The 17,178-nt window shown below is 44.1% G+C and overlaps 2 protein-coding genes across 5 annotated transcripts; both read right to left on the reverse strand.

Annotated features, from left to right (window-relative positions):
• Positions 1-2,170: 2,170 nt before the first annotated feature.
• Positions 2,171-3,982, reverse strand: LOC125539949 (probable amino acid permease 7). Its single transcript, XM_048703500.1, has 3 exons — positions 3,448-3,982; positions 3,132-3,358; positions 2,171-3,042 (listed from the first exon to the last, which is right to left on the reverse strand). Exons 1-3 carry the CDS (start codon positions 3,903-3,905, stop codon positions 2,273-2,275), a joined length of 1,455 nt encoding a protein of 484 aa, XP_048559457.1. The 5' UTR covers positions 3,906-3,982; the 3' UTR covers positions 2,171-2,272.
• Positions 3,983-6,963: 2,981 nt separating this feature from the next.
• LOC125539950 (phosphatidylinositol/phosphatidylcholine transfer protein SFH11-like) lies at positions 6,964-15,579 on the reverse strand. Of its 4 annotated transcripts, none has more exons than XM_048703502.1 (12): positions 15,197-15,579; positions 14,147-14,409; positions 13,867-13,966; positions 13,451-13,717; positions 13,015-13,092; positions 9,762-9,863; positions 9,617-9,666; positions 9,442-9,550; positions 7,801-7,878; positions 7,415-7,516; positions 7,272-7,342; positions 6,964-7,174 (listed from the first exon to the last, which is right to left on the reverse strand). In XM_048703502.1, exons 2-12 carry the CDS (start codon positions 14,323-14,325, stop codon positions 7,129-7,131), a joined length of 1,182 nt encoding a protein of 393 aa, XP_048559459.1. In that variant the 5' UTR covers positions 14,326-14,409; positions 15,197-15,579; the 3' UTR covers positions 6,964-7,128. The 4 variants fall into 4 exon arrangements, with proteins under 4 accessions (XP_048559459.1, XP_048559458.1, XP_048559460.1 ...); XM_048703501.1 differs by having other exon boundaries at positions 14,147-14,424; XM_048703503.1 differs by lacking the exon at positions 7,801-7,878 and having other exon boundaries at positions 14,147-14,424.
• Between the last annotated feature and the right edge of the window lie 1,599 nt (positions 15,580-17,178).

Consider the following 17,178-nt stretch of genomic DNA (forward strand, 5'->3'; position numbering starts at 1 on the left):
AGACCCACAATATGAGTTGTTCACAGTGGTAACCTATTCTTTGTGATCGGAGATCCCGTGAATTAGATGTGGAAGACAAGTTGTTGGTCAACTGAGAGGAGAGTATCCTTACTATCAACAATACCACTCCATGAAGATGCAATACTCTCCTAATCTGCATGACAGGTTGATGTATATCTTAAAGTGTTCTAAGTGGCTCATTGAAGCAGAGATGTCGTCCTGCAGAACATCTTTTGAAGAACACACCTATATGAGTCTGATTTTTAAACGTCGCAATCTATGATAGTAGGGTTCTTTCTAGTAAACTCTTGAAAGGTCTCGGAGTATGACGCATAAGTTCCACCCGCGGGGAAGACCCACGGTAGCCACGTATCGGTCAAGGCTTTATGTGAAGCTAGATTCACAGAAAACTTGCAGTTCAAGGCCCAGTCCACTGTTCGAGTTGCTTACTAGTGTAGCATAGAGTTCTAGGTGGAAGTTCAACTTAACAGTCTCCCTTACAGTACCGGTATATAAAACAATGTTTTGGAACCAAAGGCAAATTTTGTGTGCCTCTGGGATCTGGTGGGGGATTGCTGGAATTTTGTCTATTTTGGGCCTAGCCCAGTAGCAGTTTCAGAAATTCCTAATAAATCCTAGAGGCCCACGCAGCCCATTCGTGCAAGGCAAGAGGTGGAACAAAAGTTTAGTCCCATATTGCTAGTTTAGAGGAAGTTGGACCTCTTTATAAGGAAGGTTCTTTCCCCACATGCATGAGCATGAGAACAAGAGGGACATCCACGCGCGCTCCTCCTCCGCCGCCCGCCTCGCCACGCCTCGTCACGATGCGCCGCGCCGCGCCGCGGGTTGCGGGAATGAGCCGAGCCGATGTCTAAATTTTTGCCACGCACGACGGGCATACAAAAAGTCACGTGGGAGTTGAAACGTTTTCTGTAGTGGACACTGAATTCGAACGGCGCGCCTCATCGGCCGCTGCCTGTTCGCTTCGTCTCCCTTCGTTGCTTCACCTCCCGCCGCAGCCTCTTCGCGTCCTTCTCCTGTGCCTATATAAGAGAGGTCGCTCCTCTCCGGAGAGACACAACAGAAGCTCCTCTTCCTCTCGCCACAAAGTTTCGACCACTGCGCTGCTGCTACGTTCTTCCCCATCCCGTCTTGCGGCGTGCACCGCAGGTCGGGACAGTAGGCCTCCGGAACCGCACCTTTTGAATCTTGTACGGGAGAAGGGTGATAAGGTTTTTGGGGAGCGCTCCGCGCGACTACTGGCTTCTTCATCACGGACTTTGACGACTACTTCCCCGACGTCCACGACCTCCTCGACGACATGGCAGGCGAGGACACCGACCCCAAGTCCAGCGCTTCTGCTGCTACTGTCCCGTACGTGTTCTTCTCCTTTCTGTTAGAGGTCCTGCTGCAGTTCCTTGTTCTAGTATTTGCCCTACATATGTTAGACTCTATTTCATATATGCAACTTGTTATACTGACTGCTCTACATATGTTCAGTTACAGTTCATATATGAAGATGTTGTTTACTTTCTCTTTGTCAAATCGCATGGCTTGTTTTGTCACTGTTATATTAGTCATGCTTTATCTAATATTTCTGCTAATAAAGCCATTTGATAAATTGCTCATATTTCCATCAGTGGGTGGCGAAAGTTTTGCCAATTTGTTGGATGGCATGGCTCTCTTGTCTTGCGTGTTGAATCGCTGGCTCGTGGAGGAGTGACAACAATGACACTGAATGGCAACCGTGGCAGTGATCTGTCTTTTCGATGACGTGTGGGTTTTGCGTTGGTAGCCAGTTCGGCTAGTGTGTTGCCCTGTGTGGGTGTTTGTATTGGGTTTTGCTCGGCTTTTCGTAATTAACTAAGCAACTCTCTTCTTCTTTATTAATGAAATAAGGCAAAGCTTCTGCCTTCATTTAAAAAAAATACTCTTGTTGTAACATACAGTTAACTACTTTTGAAGAAAAAAAAGACAAATGGAAGATTCTTGGACAATGTTAGATCGACGGGAGGCACCAAACCAGGGAGGGTGGAGGGATACATTCGAGCCACAAGTTTATGTTTCTACTACTTCCTTCGTTCTATAATATAAGATTATTTTGCAAGTTGTTTTAGCTTGTAAATCGGGATGGAGGGAGTACATTAGAATAGTAAAACTCGAAAGTACAGGCTAGCAGGAAGATATGTACAACAAATTTCGTACAACTGGGCAGTTTGTAAAGTGCTAGCTACTGGATGACATGTACAACAACAACAATGGACGGTCTGGCCTAGGAGGCGAGCCTCTTTTGGACGACGCCCTGGACGCAGCCGACGAAGGCGAAGGTCCCGACGGCGAAGCATGCGACGTTGAACGCCTGCAGCGCGACCCACGTCGGCGTCCATGCCCGGACCCGGCGCTGCACGCAGTACATCTCGACGGGGAGGTAGATGATGAGCGGCCAGAAGATGAGCGCGCCGAGGAGGCCCAGCACCTCGTTGAAGTAGGGGAACACGACGGCCAGCGCGGTGGTGCTGGCCACGTACGCCGTCCGGAAGCAGACCCGCTGCAGGTTCAGCCCGTAGCGGGGCAGGCCCGGCACGAGCCTCACGGCGTAGGTCCGGCACACGAAGGCGCTCTCCGGGAACCGCGCCTCCAGCCAGCGGTCCCAGACGGTGAAGATCTGCTGGCTGAAGAACTGGTAGCCGCCGAGGATGTGGAGCACGATGCAGGCGTTGGCGAAGTCCACGAGCCAGTAGGGCTCGTAGAAGCCGAAGCCGGTGAGCAGGTTCCCCGGCGCCGCGTCGCCGAAGGCGGCGTAGCCGAAGCAGCCCACGCAGAGGTAGAAGAAGGTGGTGGCGAGCATCGCGATCACGTTCCCCTTCCTCAGGGTGTCCCCCTCCGGCGGCGACGACCGCAGCGTGTCCTGTATCTCCAGGAGCACGATGGAGTACGGGTAGGCGAACGCGATGTCGCCGATGGCCTGGGACACCCGCCACATTTTCTGCATCGGGGTGTGCATCGGGACGCCGGCGACGCTGCCTCGGATCACGCCGTCGCCTGAACAGAGTTTCGGAACGTGTCAGGTTCAGAACAAAAGGTTCAGGTAATTGACTGAATCATCTGACGCGACCGACGCACATACGTACCTATTGTCTTGGAGAGGCCCAGGCCGAGGCCGATGCCGGAGTAGGTGAAGGACATGACGGCGGCCACGACGGAGAGCCAGGCCATGCTGTGGAAGTTGGGGATGAAGGAGAGCACCAGCTGCGCGACGCCGAAGAGCAGCATGAAGAGGTGCTGCTCGCGGTCGTCCGAGGTGCAGCGGGCGGCGCCGCGGCCGTGGTCGTGGTAGCAGTTGGCCTTCTTGATCGCGCTGCCGGCCACCGCGATCGACCCCATCAGCAACGACGAGGAAGGAAGGAAGGAACAAATCGATCGAGCTCTGGTTTGTGAAGTGTTTACCCGAGGCAGGTGGCGGTGGTGATGGTGTAGGCGACGCCGATCCCGTAGAGGTAGAGGTACTGGAGCGAGCCGCAGACGTAGGTGTGCTTCCGGCCGAGGAGCGCCCGGACGGCGCCCATGTAGGTGTAGTTCCGCCGCGTCTTGTCCCCCTCGGACGACGGCAAGTCCGGGCCACCGGGGGCGGCGGGGGAGCGGTAGCAGTGGGAGAGCAGGACGGCGGAGACGTAGGTGACGGCGGCGAAGCAGACCATGGCGACGGGGCCGGCCACCCAGCCGAGCTGCGCGACGCTCCAGGAGAGCGCGAGCACGCCGGCCCCGATCACGCCGGTGATGATGTGCGCCACGCACGTCCAGAGGTTCCCCGTGCGGGCGACGCGGCCGTCGTCGTCGAGCGCGGGAGCGGCGGGCGCGGCGTCGAGGTCGAGGGGCTGGCCGCCGCGGTGCGACGACGGCGCCATTGTCGTTGTTGACGGCGTCGATCCGGGGGACTCGGGAGTCCACACGGGGGAGTCGAGAGTTTGACCGATCTGACGAGATGCGAGGTGATATGCTAGCCGGCATACGTACGTGGCGGCACCTGATTGGTCCGTGGTTCAGAGTTGAAAATACCGGCGCGATGGAGCCGCGTCCGTCCTGCTCAGAGTCTTTGGACCTCTTCTCTCTCTCTCACCAACGGCCGGTCATTTTCTTCTCCCGTTTTCTTGTGAAAGATGCGGCAAAGCCCAACAACCGCTCAACGGCCTGTACCAAATGGCCGATATATACCAAGAAAGTACATTTATTCGATCATGTGCACATCACATGTCACATCGTAGAGATTTCTGGGATCATCTGATAAAATTTGCCAGATTTATAGGGGAGATGATGAGAGATGGAGTGTCCTAGTGTACGATAAAAAAAAAAGTATCGACGGTCATATTTGCAAAAAAAGAAAAAAAACATGGTCATTTTATCGGATTTGTATCTGAACGAAATTTACAATGATGCATATTTTTCTATGACGTATAACGCATATATTGTTAATTAATTATTGAAAAACAAGGGCAGCGTGTAAAAGAGGACAGAGAGAATAATGAATATCCATGGTCTTTCGAGTTTCTGCAGGTCCTCATCGGCGTTCTTTTCTCTGGGGCGGCTGGCAGCGTCCCCTAATCTGCATCGACGACTTCCCGTCTGCTGGTTCTATTCTACAAGCTCTGTGTTTCAATATTTTGCTCCCTTGAGGCGGAGGCGTAGAGGCGGAATTGAGTTATGCTCACGAGTCACAAGGTGCCGCCGATGGATGCAGGAGGAAGAAGACTTTGGCACCTTCAAAGATTTGAATGTAATTTTTTTTCTGCATAAGTGTGCTTGTAAAGACCTGCGATAGTTAATATATGGCCTTGGGCCCTTTCGCAGGAAGAATATCCATGGTCATACCGGTCGACGTATCTATAGTTGTACCCGCAAAAAAGATGAAATATCTATAGTTAAAATGCAAAGGGCGCATATCTCATAACAAACCCCTGCAAACTATGCTATCCGGCCATGAAAGCTATGGTTTCACAGGAATCTCATATACTCCCTCCGTTCCTAAATATAAGTCTTTTAAAAGATTCCACTATAGACTACATACGAAGCAAAATGAATAAACCTATACTTCAAAAGATGTTTGTATACATCTGAATGTAGTCTTTATAGTGAAATCTCTAAAAAGACTTGCATTTAGGAATGGATGGAGTAGACGTTGGTACACTTTCAAACCTTTTTCAAGAAAAAAACAACAGGGTTTTAAACAAGTCTGTGTTTCCGGTTAACAAACTAAGAGCGTCTAATTTTTTTTCCCGAGCGTTTTTATCTATTTATCAGAAAAGTTAAGCAGTCCAAGCATATTTTGGATAAACTTTGAAATGGGATGTTGCTCCTGTTGCACAGTAGCTGGGAGTTGACTGACTACTGATCATGGGAAGAAAAATGACCTGGATGGATAGCTGGTGCCGCATTATTATTGCCACTTGATGATGAGTACTGAGTGGGTGGGTGATCTGGACAAGCTCGATCGGAGAGAAGATCGATTTGTCTCGTCTGTCTCAAAGCCGGCTCGGTTTACGCGCAAAACGCCACGGCCGATCGAGCTGCCGGGCAGAGCCCGCCTTCTCGCTCGACTGCAGGGTCGTCGTTTTCTTTTTGTCTGTCTAGGACACATCTAGATGTGACACATCAGTTTAGATTTTTATTCTGTTTGTAATTTATTTTTTTGTCCTAGTTTTTTTTGTTTTTTGTTGCTGCATTATATATTGTGGGAGCTTAGATGTGATATTCTTAAAAAAATCTAGACGTGAATTAGACAAACTGTTTCTTTTTTTTACGGAGAAGAAGACGAGGGAAGCCCAACCACCACTGCACAAACACTGCACAGGCTGTGGCGGTCCTACACTTGCTCGATGGCGTGCACGTCGCGTTCAAGTCACGGGGATCTCCGCGACCACCGGGTTAAACAACGCTGGCAAGGGGCTCGCATGTCGCCCCCCGATTTGCCTCGACCCGGACTCGGGATTCAACAAGACTGTAGGGTGACGGCGAGCTTTGCCGCGCCATTCTTTGACCGTGAAAGTGTGGAATAAGTCTTTTTTAAAAAGAAATCAAAAACTGAGGATCAAACCTATCCTAACCTAACCGAGTCGGTGGATATTTCTGGTTTATTCGATTTATAGTTTTCAGTTCGGTATTTCCATCGCTAGTTGTTTGGTGTTCAGATGTATTGTTGATTTTTATCTTACACAAACCGGACTGAGCACATTCAATATGGACTACATACTTTAAAATATGTCTGTATACATCCGTATGTAGTCCCTATTGAAAGGGGCGTGCTACGGGTCCACCTGCTGATATTTTTAAAAGATCAGCCGGCTCGTGAGCTGTTGGATTGCCGCATCAAGCGAGTCGAGTGTGACTCCAGAACTGCAACATAGGTCTTGTTGCGGAATTTTGTTTGCAACGCCTGTTTTGTCACGAAAAAAATTTACAACTAGGGTTTTGTCGCAATTTTTTTTGTAACTGAGGTCTTGTTGCGGAAAATTTCCACAACAGAGGTTTTGTTGTAAAACTAGACCCGTCATAGACTATTACAACACCACATATGTTTCTGAAACATAGCCTCTGTTTCGAAAGCGTGTTCGACAAAGAACGGCATGTGAGCTATCAATTGGACGCGTGTCATGCAGCGGAGGTGGCGAACGCGGCCACTACGATCCGTCGGATGATGGTAAGCTTTTCCCTTATTGAAATCTCTAAAAAGATTTGTATTTAGAAACGGAGGGAGTACAATGGAGGTAACATTTCCACGTCTGAATTCAATTTGGATTTCTTCTTTGGGGTCCTGGTGGTGCACCTGTGTTTCAGACAACCAGGTGGTGATCAAGGCCTTGAAATATCACTGAAACCAAAACAACCCTAGAAGCTAGAATTACATCTTGACATTAAGGTGCCTTTGAAATGCAACCGCGATGTTGAAAGAAGCCTTGTGGATGGCAGTTATTGGCAAAAGTATCACATAAAGTAAATTTAGTACTTATAAGAGATGATAACTTTATTCATGATAATTAGAGGAAGGGAGATTACATGAGTAACATAATATGGGACAAGGTAGAGCAGTAGTAGACATCGTGTACACTAGAAATAAAACCGCAATGCGGTGATGACTTATTTTTCCTTCTCACTTGTTTTCTTCTCTGCCGGGACATCATCCCTGTATTAACAAAACAAACAAAACACATATTACGGCCTCAATTTGAAAAGGATTCACAGTATGCAATTAGACAGGTAAAGGAGGATGTCATTCCCACCGTAGGAGTTCCCTCAACTGTTCAATGTGGATACCAAGTTCTTTCTGATTACATATTAGTGTCTCTAGGGTCTGCACGTACAAAGAAAATATCACTCAGCTGATGCTTAGGCTGCAATTTCTTAATTAAGTGTCTTTTCTCACCTCCTTGGTCTGAGCAGCACAGTCTTCAAGTTCTTGTATCTTCCCTGAGATCTGTTCACTGGCTTGTTTCTGATGAGTATTTTCACTCATCTGATTAGCAACCTGTTCCATACAGATTTGCAACAATTAGTAACTGGAGAATTCCCATTTCATGGGGAGTAGTTAGGCTATGAGGCAAAACCACTCATTCGAAAGGCATGCAAGTAATATCTGCTAATCTGAACTCCCGAAGTGCAACTGCACGACTGGTTCACGGTCAAACCATAGCAGAAACATTTGAGTTTTTTTTTATACTTTCTGTGCTATGTGCTATCATATGTGCTGTTCCAGTTTTTAAATGGAAGTATACAAGGGCAGAAGCATAATTTCAGTAACAGTATCAAGACCTGATTATCCTCTAACAACAACATGCCAAGAGTACGTTTCCTACCACACGTGGAATCTACATGTCTTGCTGAAGGCTCCTGCAAATGAAGTGTCAGAAATCCATAATGCATTCTTTGCAAGGGAAAGGAGGGAGAAAACGAGAGAAGATAGGCGTATGTTTCTTCTATTCTGATGTGACACTTGGTGATGAAATTGAGGTGGGAGGGCAAAAGGAAGATGAAATGAGTAGATACAATGAAGGTGTTACACTTCTATTTTTCTCCAATAGATATTTTCTTTTGATGGGAAAGGTCCCTATGTTATGTAATAATAATATTTCTGAAAATCAGCCACTGAAGAAGAAAGGAAACCTCAATGGAGAGATGAGGAGGGGGCAATCCAGGAAAGGAAGCTCACAAGTATGAGATTGTTTTTTTTTAATTATGCAGAATGCCCGTGTGTTGCTATGAAACTAATTTAAAAAATCATGTATAGGATCGTGGCCACACAAAAATGACTTGGAATTTAAAGAACAGGGCAACTTAGAAAAAGTAAGACTAAAAATAACCATACGACATATTATGCAAATCCAAGATGGTAGAAATTGTGGAGAGATTGCCCAACCAGTTATGAAGATACTTTGCTGGAGGAGAGGAGGTGGCATGGAAGGATGTCCATCACCGCCACCAACTCAAATATTTATGGGAGTGATAAAGATAAAAGAGGGCAGTAGATATACTAAATCAAGATTAAAACTTGAACAACCATGAAGTATCTAGTCCATAACACCTACATTGCACGGATACTTGGATACGTATCGGATACGCGATACGGGTATATGCCCGATACGCCAATTTTCTAAAAACATGGATACGGGGATACGTTTATATATAGATGTTACATATATTAATTATTACAAATATGAAGAAAAAAATTAAGGAGGTTCTAGGTCAAAGCATGCCTCAATACGATTACCCCTTTCTTTTCTTGCACTTACTAGTACACTTCCATTAATTGGCAGGGAGGTGTGCCTAGGTTTGCTGTTCCAATCAGTGCATCGATTCTCTCTTGCTCACCTTTCAATTGAACAAAAACATTGACAGACATGTTTTCACATGAACTCATGCCCATGTTGGGAATCTTCAAAAGGTGCGCCTTTATTTTTTAGGGGATTTCACGTCGAACGAGGGGTTTCAGGTATTCAAAACGTGCCGCAGAAGTATCCTAGGAGTATCAAATATTATTTTCTTTTTTATATCAAAATATCAAGGGATACTTACGGGATACGTATCAGGAAGTATCGGGGCAGTATCCGAGTATCCGGGCAGTATCCGGCTGGATACGCGCGCTTTCTGAAGTATCCGTGCAACGTAGCATAACACTTGAAATTGAGAAGTATAATACCAACACATGAATGGCCACTGACCAAACAACACTATTGTAGCCTCCTACTGGGCAATCCAAGGATAGATTTCACTCAGCCAAAGCTAAAGTTGCAAACAACAATACTAACAAAATAGCCTGCTTGCAGTTATAGAAGTCATCTTATTGAAAGATTTCCCACTTCTCCAAAAACTTCCTAGTTACAAATATACTCCCAACAATTAGTTCAGCTTCCCAGCAACTTTTGAACAAACTTTAAAAGAAGCATCATACCTCACCTTAGAAGCACGGATAATTCCAGCATCAGTCCAAGGTCCTTTATCTTGGAGCAAGCACCCTCCAGTTGCAGAACAAGTACACGTTCCACCCAAAAATTCAGGTAAATTGCTGCAGGAAAGAGCAAATGTCATTCTCCTAACATGTAAAAGTAGCTTATAACTTGATGCACTTTACCTTGGCTCAACAGCTTCTAGTACGGTGCTGAGGTAATTGGTCCCCAAAACCTTACAAGTAGCATGTGAGTAAGCACAGTATTCAGTGATTCAATCTTTTGTCCAAGAACAATAATTGGCACTTACAGAAAGAAAACATGCGCTACCTGAATCTTTTTTAAAGTTCTTGCCTCCATAAATGCTTTTAGTACTTTCCACAATGCTCTAAATCCAGAACCAGCGTTGATTATGTAAAGTTGATGTAATGTCTGTATCATAAATCAAAGCCATATGAATATATTGTTGAAACTATCTTCTGCTGAGATTGGAAGCAAGAAATCTAGAACTAGTTTTGTTTCCGAACAACAGGATATTAGCCATAACTGGCTCTGTTTTTATGAAGATCCATAATTTCCCAGCAAAAAATTCGTAGGTGCTAATAAGCAGCAGAATTTAATGGAAAACAAAATAAAATAGAAAGTCATTCCTAACACTCTCATGGTCATGTATTAACTATCTGCGGCATAAAATAAATAAATAAAGAGAAATAAAAATCTAGACTATCGGATTAGACAATAATTTAAGTAGCGCGCTGTGTCGGCATTATAGCTCCGCTATAGTGTTTGGAGGGGCTTCACGCTAAACGCATCATGTACAACTTAGCGTCATTTAGCACGCCATAGAGTCAATTTAGCTCCAAACGTAGAATGCCATAGCCTGCTATTTAAAACTATGGATTAAGCATAGCAAGGATAGAGTTGGATTTTATATCAAGTCGGCTAAGAATCTGGCAGATACCTTCACAAAAGCTTTATCATGTGTTGTGATAGAAAATGCATCAAGGGAGATGGGTAAGAGACCCACATGAGTTGCCATGGTGGTAACCCAGCCTATGTGATCGGAGATCCCGTGAAGTAGGACCTTGGAAAACAAACTACTAGTTAACTGGAGGAGAGTAACTTTACTAACCCATTCTGTTCGAGATGCAGAGCAATCTTTGGAAGAGCAGACCTATATAAGCCCGACTGCTGGTTACACAGTCTATGAGATAGGGTAATCTCTAGTAAGCTCATGAATAGGCCAGGAGTGTGACTAATATGCTCCACAAGCGGGGTTAACCTTCGGCTGCCTAGTACCAGTAAGACAATTAGTGAAACTTCTTTATGCCAAACTGACAATTCAAAGCATAGTCCATTGTTCAGTTGCAGAGAAGTGTAGTTCTTTGCTCTAGGAGGATGTTCAACCTTACCAGTCTCCACTGAAAATACTATACTGGTATATCAAAACAGTGTTCGGAACAGAGGACAACACAATGGGCCTCCAAGATCTGGTGGGGGATTGTTGAATTATAGATGGGCTTTAGGCCCATACAAACAATAAATCCTGCAAAATCTCAAATGCTCATGTGGGTTGTCATGACATGGTCGGAAGTTTAGTACCACCGCGGTCTCGGAGGAGAGGTGAGACAAACATATAAGGGATTCTCTTCCACATGCTATTGGAGCAGATTCTCTTCCACGTGCTATTGGAGCGGATTCTCTTCCACATGCGATTGGAGCTTGAGAAGAGGAGTGGTACAAGCGTGCTCCTCCTCCGCCGTGCGCGCCTCATGTTTCGTGAACGAGCCAAGCCGAGCTCAGACCTATGTCATGTGCGCTTTATATTTGCCGGCCAGGAACAGATAATTAATTAATTGTGAGTCATTAACAGACGTGTTATGTAACAACCATATCTGAAACCGTCGGATTGTGGGTTGTTGCCGACTCGGTCATGGGCCTAGCACCACGTCTTCCTACCCGACCGCATATATATTGGGGGCAGTGGCAACCCTAGCCGTCACCTTATCAGATTGCATCTACTTTGCCTCCTAGCGCATAACCCACTGTCGTTCCTCTCGCTACTACTGCTTTCAGCAATTCCATCCCATTGACCGCGTGCACGGCTATGTGGGAGAGCAGGCCTCCGAAACCCCGCCTTTTGTGATCCTGCACTGGGAGAAGGGCGATTAATTTTTGAGGAGCGTCTCGGCGCGACTGCTCGGTGCTCGCTGTTGTTCCTCTTTGTCCTCTACTTCGACTACGTCCTTGACCTCCACGAAATCGCCATGGGTGAAAACTCCGAAGCCACGAAAAAGGCGCCGAGGATGCTACCTGGGCAACTGGAGGTATGATCTGTGAATCCCTGTTTTACTGGCTTATGCGTTTCCGGTACTCAGCACATTAATAGATATGTCGTTTCTATAACTAGTACGCACTCGCATGTTTACAGATCAGTATGAGGTTAATACTGCTACTGCTATCATCATGATTTATTTATGGATTAAATTAATCATAATATTGCTAATTTTCCGAACATTTCCTACCTGATGATTCATGGGACTACATCAGTGATGACATCCAGGTCTAGATACCTGGCAGGCCCGAGGACTAGCTTGTTGTTACGGCCTGGAAGCCCAGTTGACGCTGCAGTGCCATCTTGCACTACTGCTTGCCGATATCCAACATCTCAAAGTTCAGTTTCATTATCCATTGGACTGCAGGTGCATATCAACCTCAGGGTTCCAGTTCCATGGCCATGGGCATGCGGCACATGACGAACTAGCAAAGGCACACCGCGAAATTGGTCGGTGCTACCATCTGTGGCGATGACCTTGTGACAGGAAGACGCTTCCATGAAGGGCTGGTTGACAACATCATGTACCTCACCATGGAATACCATGGGACTACTGTTGTCACTGATGACATGCCACTGGGCCTGATGAAACTAAAAATGAAGAAGGTGACGGCTAGGATGTCGAGGATAATGACAAGAGAGACATAGATGAAGAGGCGAAGGAGAAGACTAGCTACTCACAAACACAAGGTTTATCACGTCGCCAACATCCACCATATCAAAATCACCTTGAAAAGAACCTTAGGGTTTAAAGCAAACGGTTTAGAAGTTGTTATGGTCGTGAGTGCACAAGGCAGCAGGAGATAGGCCTGTTCGTGAAGGCATTTGATAGGTTATGTTAAAGATATGAAGATTAAGAAAAGGAATAAATAAGTGATAAATATCCTTGTTGGATACTGTTGGCTCAATATGAAAGAGTCCAGTTAAATTAGCAAGGGTTCAATTGAATAGGAAGGTAGATTTATGGTTAGGCCTTGAGTTCGAAAGTTTCAATTGAGCTTTTAGATGAAGCAATGAAATCCCAAAGCCTAATAGATCACTTCCACGTCAGGAACAACCCCTGCTGCAGCTATTGAGGGCGAGTGCCTGATCCCTGGTCTTCAGACCATTATCTTATCAAAGCTATTATAGGCCAAGGTCCACAACAAAATAATTTTTTAGATAAATGATTTTGAACTTCGGGATTCTAGTCTTCCAGGAACATAGTCAAGGGTCTAACATGGACATTTTCTAACTAGATTAGATTACCTCTGGGTAGTAATTGCTGTCAATCTTCTGAATTTCAATGAACATCTCTCGTGCAGCTTTTGAAAAATTGTTCATGCCCTGAAATAACAGGAGTATCCAAATGAATATTTTGGTACATAGTAAAATAGCCTCATCATGTGCTAGTGCTGAGTACTAAAACTAATAGCTTAGACATATGATAGTTTCATGAATGTACATTGCTGTTGCAGCCAAAAATTCCTAATGTAAATAAAACTTGACAGAGGAACAGCCTTAAGAATGAACCAAGTTACATGACAACAAAAACAAATTGAGTACCTGCTTCCAAGACAAAAGCTTGGCCTCAGTATCAGGCAATGAAGAAATGATCAAACAGCTATGCAACTACCCTCTTCAATGAAACAATGGAATTAATGTATATAGCGCTGAGAAGAAGATTTCACAGACAGCAACGCACCAATCCTTTGACATCTAATATGGCTGTTGTAGAAGATATGTGCTTCTTTGCGGCAACAGAACATGCAGGATATCTCAAAGATAAAGTTTTCTCCTGTTCTGATATATGATATTTTATATATCTATCAATACTAGTCACTTGCATGAGCTTACTGAGATCCACTGAGCCAATCCGTTCAATGTATAGTGGCCTTCCAAATCTGTCAACTCCATGAAATCCATGAGGATAGCATCGTTTTAATGCGTCAAATTCCTCAAATTTAAAATCCTGTGACATAGAAACACCATTTCCCCTTAATATTTCAACCAGATAACAATAATACTGTGGAACTAGAAATGTAGAAGGATACAAGACAATTACGAGACTCTTTGGACAAATTACAAACAGAATATTTACAAATGACAGCCATGACATACCTTTGCAATGGTATCAACAGCACAATCCTCACGCCATTTCAGCATATTCAAGAACATCTCTTTTGCCTTTATTACATTGAATCCTCGCATTCTCAGAAAGCTACATGATGAAGATAGCAATCAGATCAAGTCCAACTTCAATAAAAAATAAGAGTACGTCTGACCTCCTAACTGTTGAGGTGTAAAATATCTCCCAGTTATTTAGATGGATAATTTGGTGATGTAACTATGTATAGAAGTATACAACATAGTTTCTGGATAATGGATAAAACTTAGATACCGTAGTAGGACATGATGGTCATCAAACTTCTCTGGAAGCTGGTTGGTCGCAAGAAGTGACTCCCTCAACGCTTGCACAGACCGCTCTTCCTTCTGGTCATGAATACCATTGGCAATACTCTGAGAAATTTTGATCTTGCTGTTCCTTCTAAGTAGTTGCTCAATAGATCTGAAGCTCATCTTTGATACGGAGCTGTTTTTGTTATCCACTTGCAGGAAGTGCCAGTAAGGTTCAAGTGGAAACTTGGTAAATTAGTTCTGAAGCTGTGGTATTGAACCCTTCGTAAAAAGAAGGCAGGCCATTAGAAGCAGGTTTGACTCCATTACATTCGCTTGGCATTCCACTTTCTTTTATTTGATCCAACAATGTAAGCAAGCATACACAAAGCAGAAAGGAAAGAGAGTTTTAACTGTGCAAGTCCATGGGGAAACAATATGGTAGTTATGGTCATTAGTATTCTGTGCTGCGATTTATTTTTTCTGTAATACCATCAACGTCCCTGATTTAAATTTTAGAGTTTAATATTTTATAAGTTAAGAAAAGAGGAATATTTAAGACCACCTATCCTATATAGCATAATATACTATCGTGAATTTCTGGCATCACCAAGAAAAGAAGATGAGGAAGGTATTCAATAGACCATCATGTTTGCCGTAATTTGATTGGCCAACAGTAACCCATTGCCAAATATAGCTAGATACTTGTGATTTATTTTCTGTTCATGGATGATGCTTTGCTTTTGTACTGCAATATTAATCTGGCCCACGCAGAAGATGGAAGAACTCAAGAATTCCACTTCTGCACGGTCCAACTGATGCACATCAGTGCAGCTACAATTTAAGGCGGCACCGCAAGAAAATTAAGAAAGAGAAAATGAAATAGTCACTAGTGCAATAGGTCCACAGCGTCGTCTGAGCACTGATAACCGTGCGCAATTCCGCTAATTTTGAATGCATGTTTCCTCAAAAAAAAAATCAAATGCATGTCATGTATGCACAAACACAAGGAATTTGCTGTTCTGCAATCTCAAGAACCAACATAGGATCTTACCTAGGGTTGAAGCTCCGGGATGCTGCTTGTGAGCGCGCTACCAATTATTTTGCGAATAAACCAGGAGTCCTCCTCGTCCTGGACTTGGAAGATATAAAATGGGGGCTGGGTCTCCTGGGCGTGGCATTACGTCGAACGCCTGGTGGGCATGCGGCGGGTGCCAGGCGGAAGGGAAAGGATGCTTCCGCGGGCGGCAATAAGAGGAATCCGGCGTCTCCCTCATGGACACGGCGCCGGAGAAGCGACGTGAAGCGGCCGCATACTCCTCCTCGGCCAGGCCCATCACGTGCGGCTGCCGACTGCTTCGCTCCGAGTGCGCGGAGAATCCATTGGCGTCGCTCGGGAGGTCTTAACGCCTTCTCGCGTCACTGACATGTGGGGGTGGTGTGTGTCGCCCTTGCAGCAAATCAGGCTTTTTTTTAGACAAATTGCAGCAAATCAGGCGCCTCGCGTCTGTCGCTACATGGGCCTGGCCCATCTCCCAACTGCAGCCACGAGCGAGCGCACGCGCGCATGGCCGTGTTTAGTTCGTTTTTTCCCTCTGATTAGTAGTAACTGTGAGCGACGCGAGATTGTAAAAAAAAACTGTGAGCGACGCGAGATTGTAAAAAAAAACTGTGAGCGACGCGAGATTGTAAAAAAAAACTGTGAGCGACGCATCAGCACGAAATTGAAATGTGCGTTTTATTCCCGTCAAAAAAAGAGAAAGAAATGTGCGTTTTTTTGCTAAATAAACAACACAGGTCGCTAAATTAATAACTGCGTGTCTGGTTTTCACAGCGTTTTTTTACGATTTTTTGTTTTTGAACCGGTTTCTGAGAAAACATCACAAATTCAAGAAATGTTAACGAGTATGAAAAAAGTTCCGGAAATTTTTAAAAATACAAATAAAATTAAATGCATGCAAATTCAACAACAATGTGCACGAACTCGAAAAAGTTCATGAATTAAAAAATTATTCATGACATTCAACAATATCATGAAACAAAAAATGTGCATGAATTTTAAACATGTTTGTGAATTTGAAAAAAGTCACGAAATTGAAGAAATGTTCCTAAATTTAAAAAAATTCACATTTTTGCTAATGTTCATGAATGTGAATAGTGTTAAAACAAATCACTAATTTGAACTAAATTATGAATTTTAATAATGTCAATTAATTCAAACAAATTTTCATGAAATTTAAAAATTATGTATCTACAAAATGCTAGTGAATTTAAAAAATGGATGTGAATTGATATGATGTTCACGTATTGAGAAAAGATCATGGAATTAAACAAGCTCAAAATCACAAATATTTTTGAGTTCAAAAGGAGTTCATGTAATTGAAAAAATGTTTGTGAATTAAAAAACATGCATTAAAAAAATGCTCACGAATTCAAATAAAGTTTACAAATTTGAATAGTGTTCACGAATTCAAATAAAGTTTTCAAAATTCAAATGAAGTTTGTGAAATCCAAAAAATCTCGAATTCAAGAAATATTAATATTAATGAAAAACAATTCATGAAATTAAAATGTGAATTTGAATAATAAAAATGAAAAGAAAAGGAAGAAAATTTAAAAGGATAAAGGATAATGGAAAAAAGGAAAGAAAACCGATTAAAAAATAAAGAACAACGGAAAACTTTGAAGAAAAAAATGATAGAAAAAAACATATGGAAAGAGAAGAGCAGGTGAGCAATGGAGATGATGCTTATGGCGAGGAGGGAGGGTGCCCTTAGCGACCACAACAACATGAGAGAAGAGCATCCATGGCGGCAATGATAGCAAAAAGGTGAGGAAAGGCACGTCCATGGCAGCCTTTAGAAAAAAAACGGAGGGAGAAAAAGGATAGATAGGATCATAGAAGAAAAGGAAACGAGTGGATGATAAGCCGTTTATAAAGAGACAAGGTTAAAGAGAAGCGGTAGCGTGGGCGCCAACAACGCGTGGTGCTGCACAGAACATGCGAAAGCTTGGCCCATCGGCGGTGATTGTTCA

The sequence above is a fragment of the Triticum urartu genome, chromosome 2 (genome assembly GCF_003073215.2).
Source record: "Triticum urartu cultivar G1812 chromosome 2, Tu2.1, whole genome shotgun sequence".
Lineage (NCBI taxonomy): Eukaryota > Viridiplantae > Streptophyta > Magnoliopsida > Poales > Poaceae > Triticum > Triticum urartu.

Excerpts from the sequence above, each read along its gene's own strand:
- LOC125539949 (XM_048703500.1), bottom strand. The coding sequence starts at position 3,905 with ATGGCGCCGTCGTCGCACCGCGGCGGCCAGCCCCTCGACCTCGACGCC. Across the intron at positions 3,359-3,447 it reads ACCACCGCCACCTGCCTCGG|CGCGATCAAGAAGGCCAACT; the intron begins GTAAACACTTCA and ends GGTGGCCGGCAG. Across the intron at positions 3,043-3,131 it reads GGGCCTCTCCAAGACAATAG|GCGACGGCGTGATCCGAGGC; the intron begins GTACGTATGTGC and ends AACTCTGTTCAG.
- LOC125539950 (XM_048703502.1), bottom strand. The coding sequence starts at position 14,325 with ATGAGCTTCAGATCTATTGAGCAACTACTTAGAAGGAACAGCAAGATC. Across the intron at positions 13,967-14,146 it reads GACCATCATGTCCTACTACG|CTTTCTGAGAATGCGAGGAT; the intron begins GTATCTAAGTTT and ends TTCATCATGTAG. Across the intron at positions 7,343-7,414 it reads GTGCTGCTCAGACCAAGGAG|ACCCTAGAGACACTAATATG; the intron begins GTGAGAAAAGAC and ends TTGTACGTGCAG.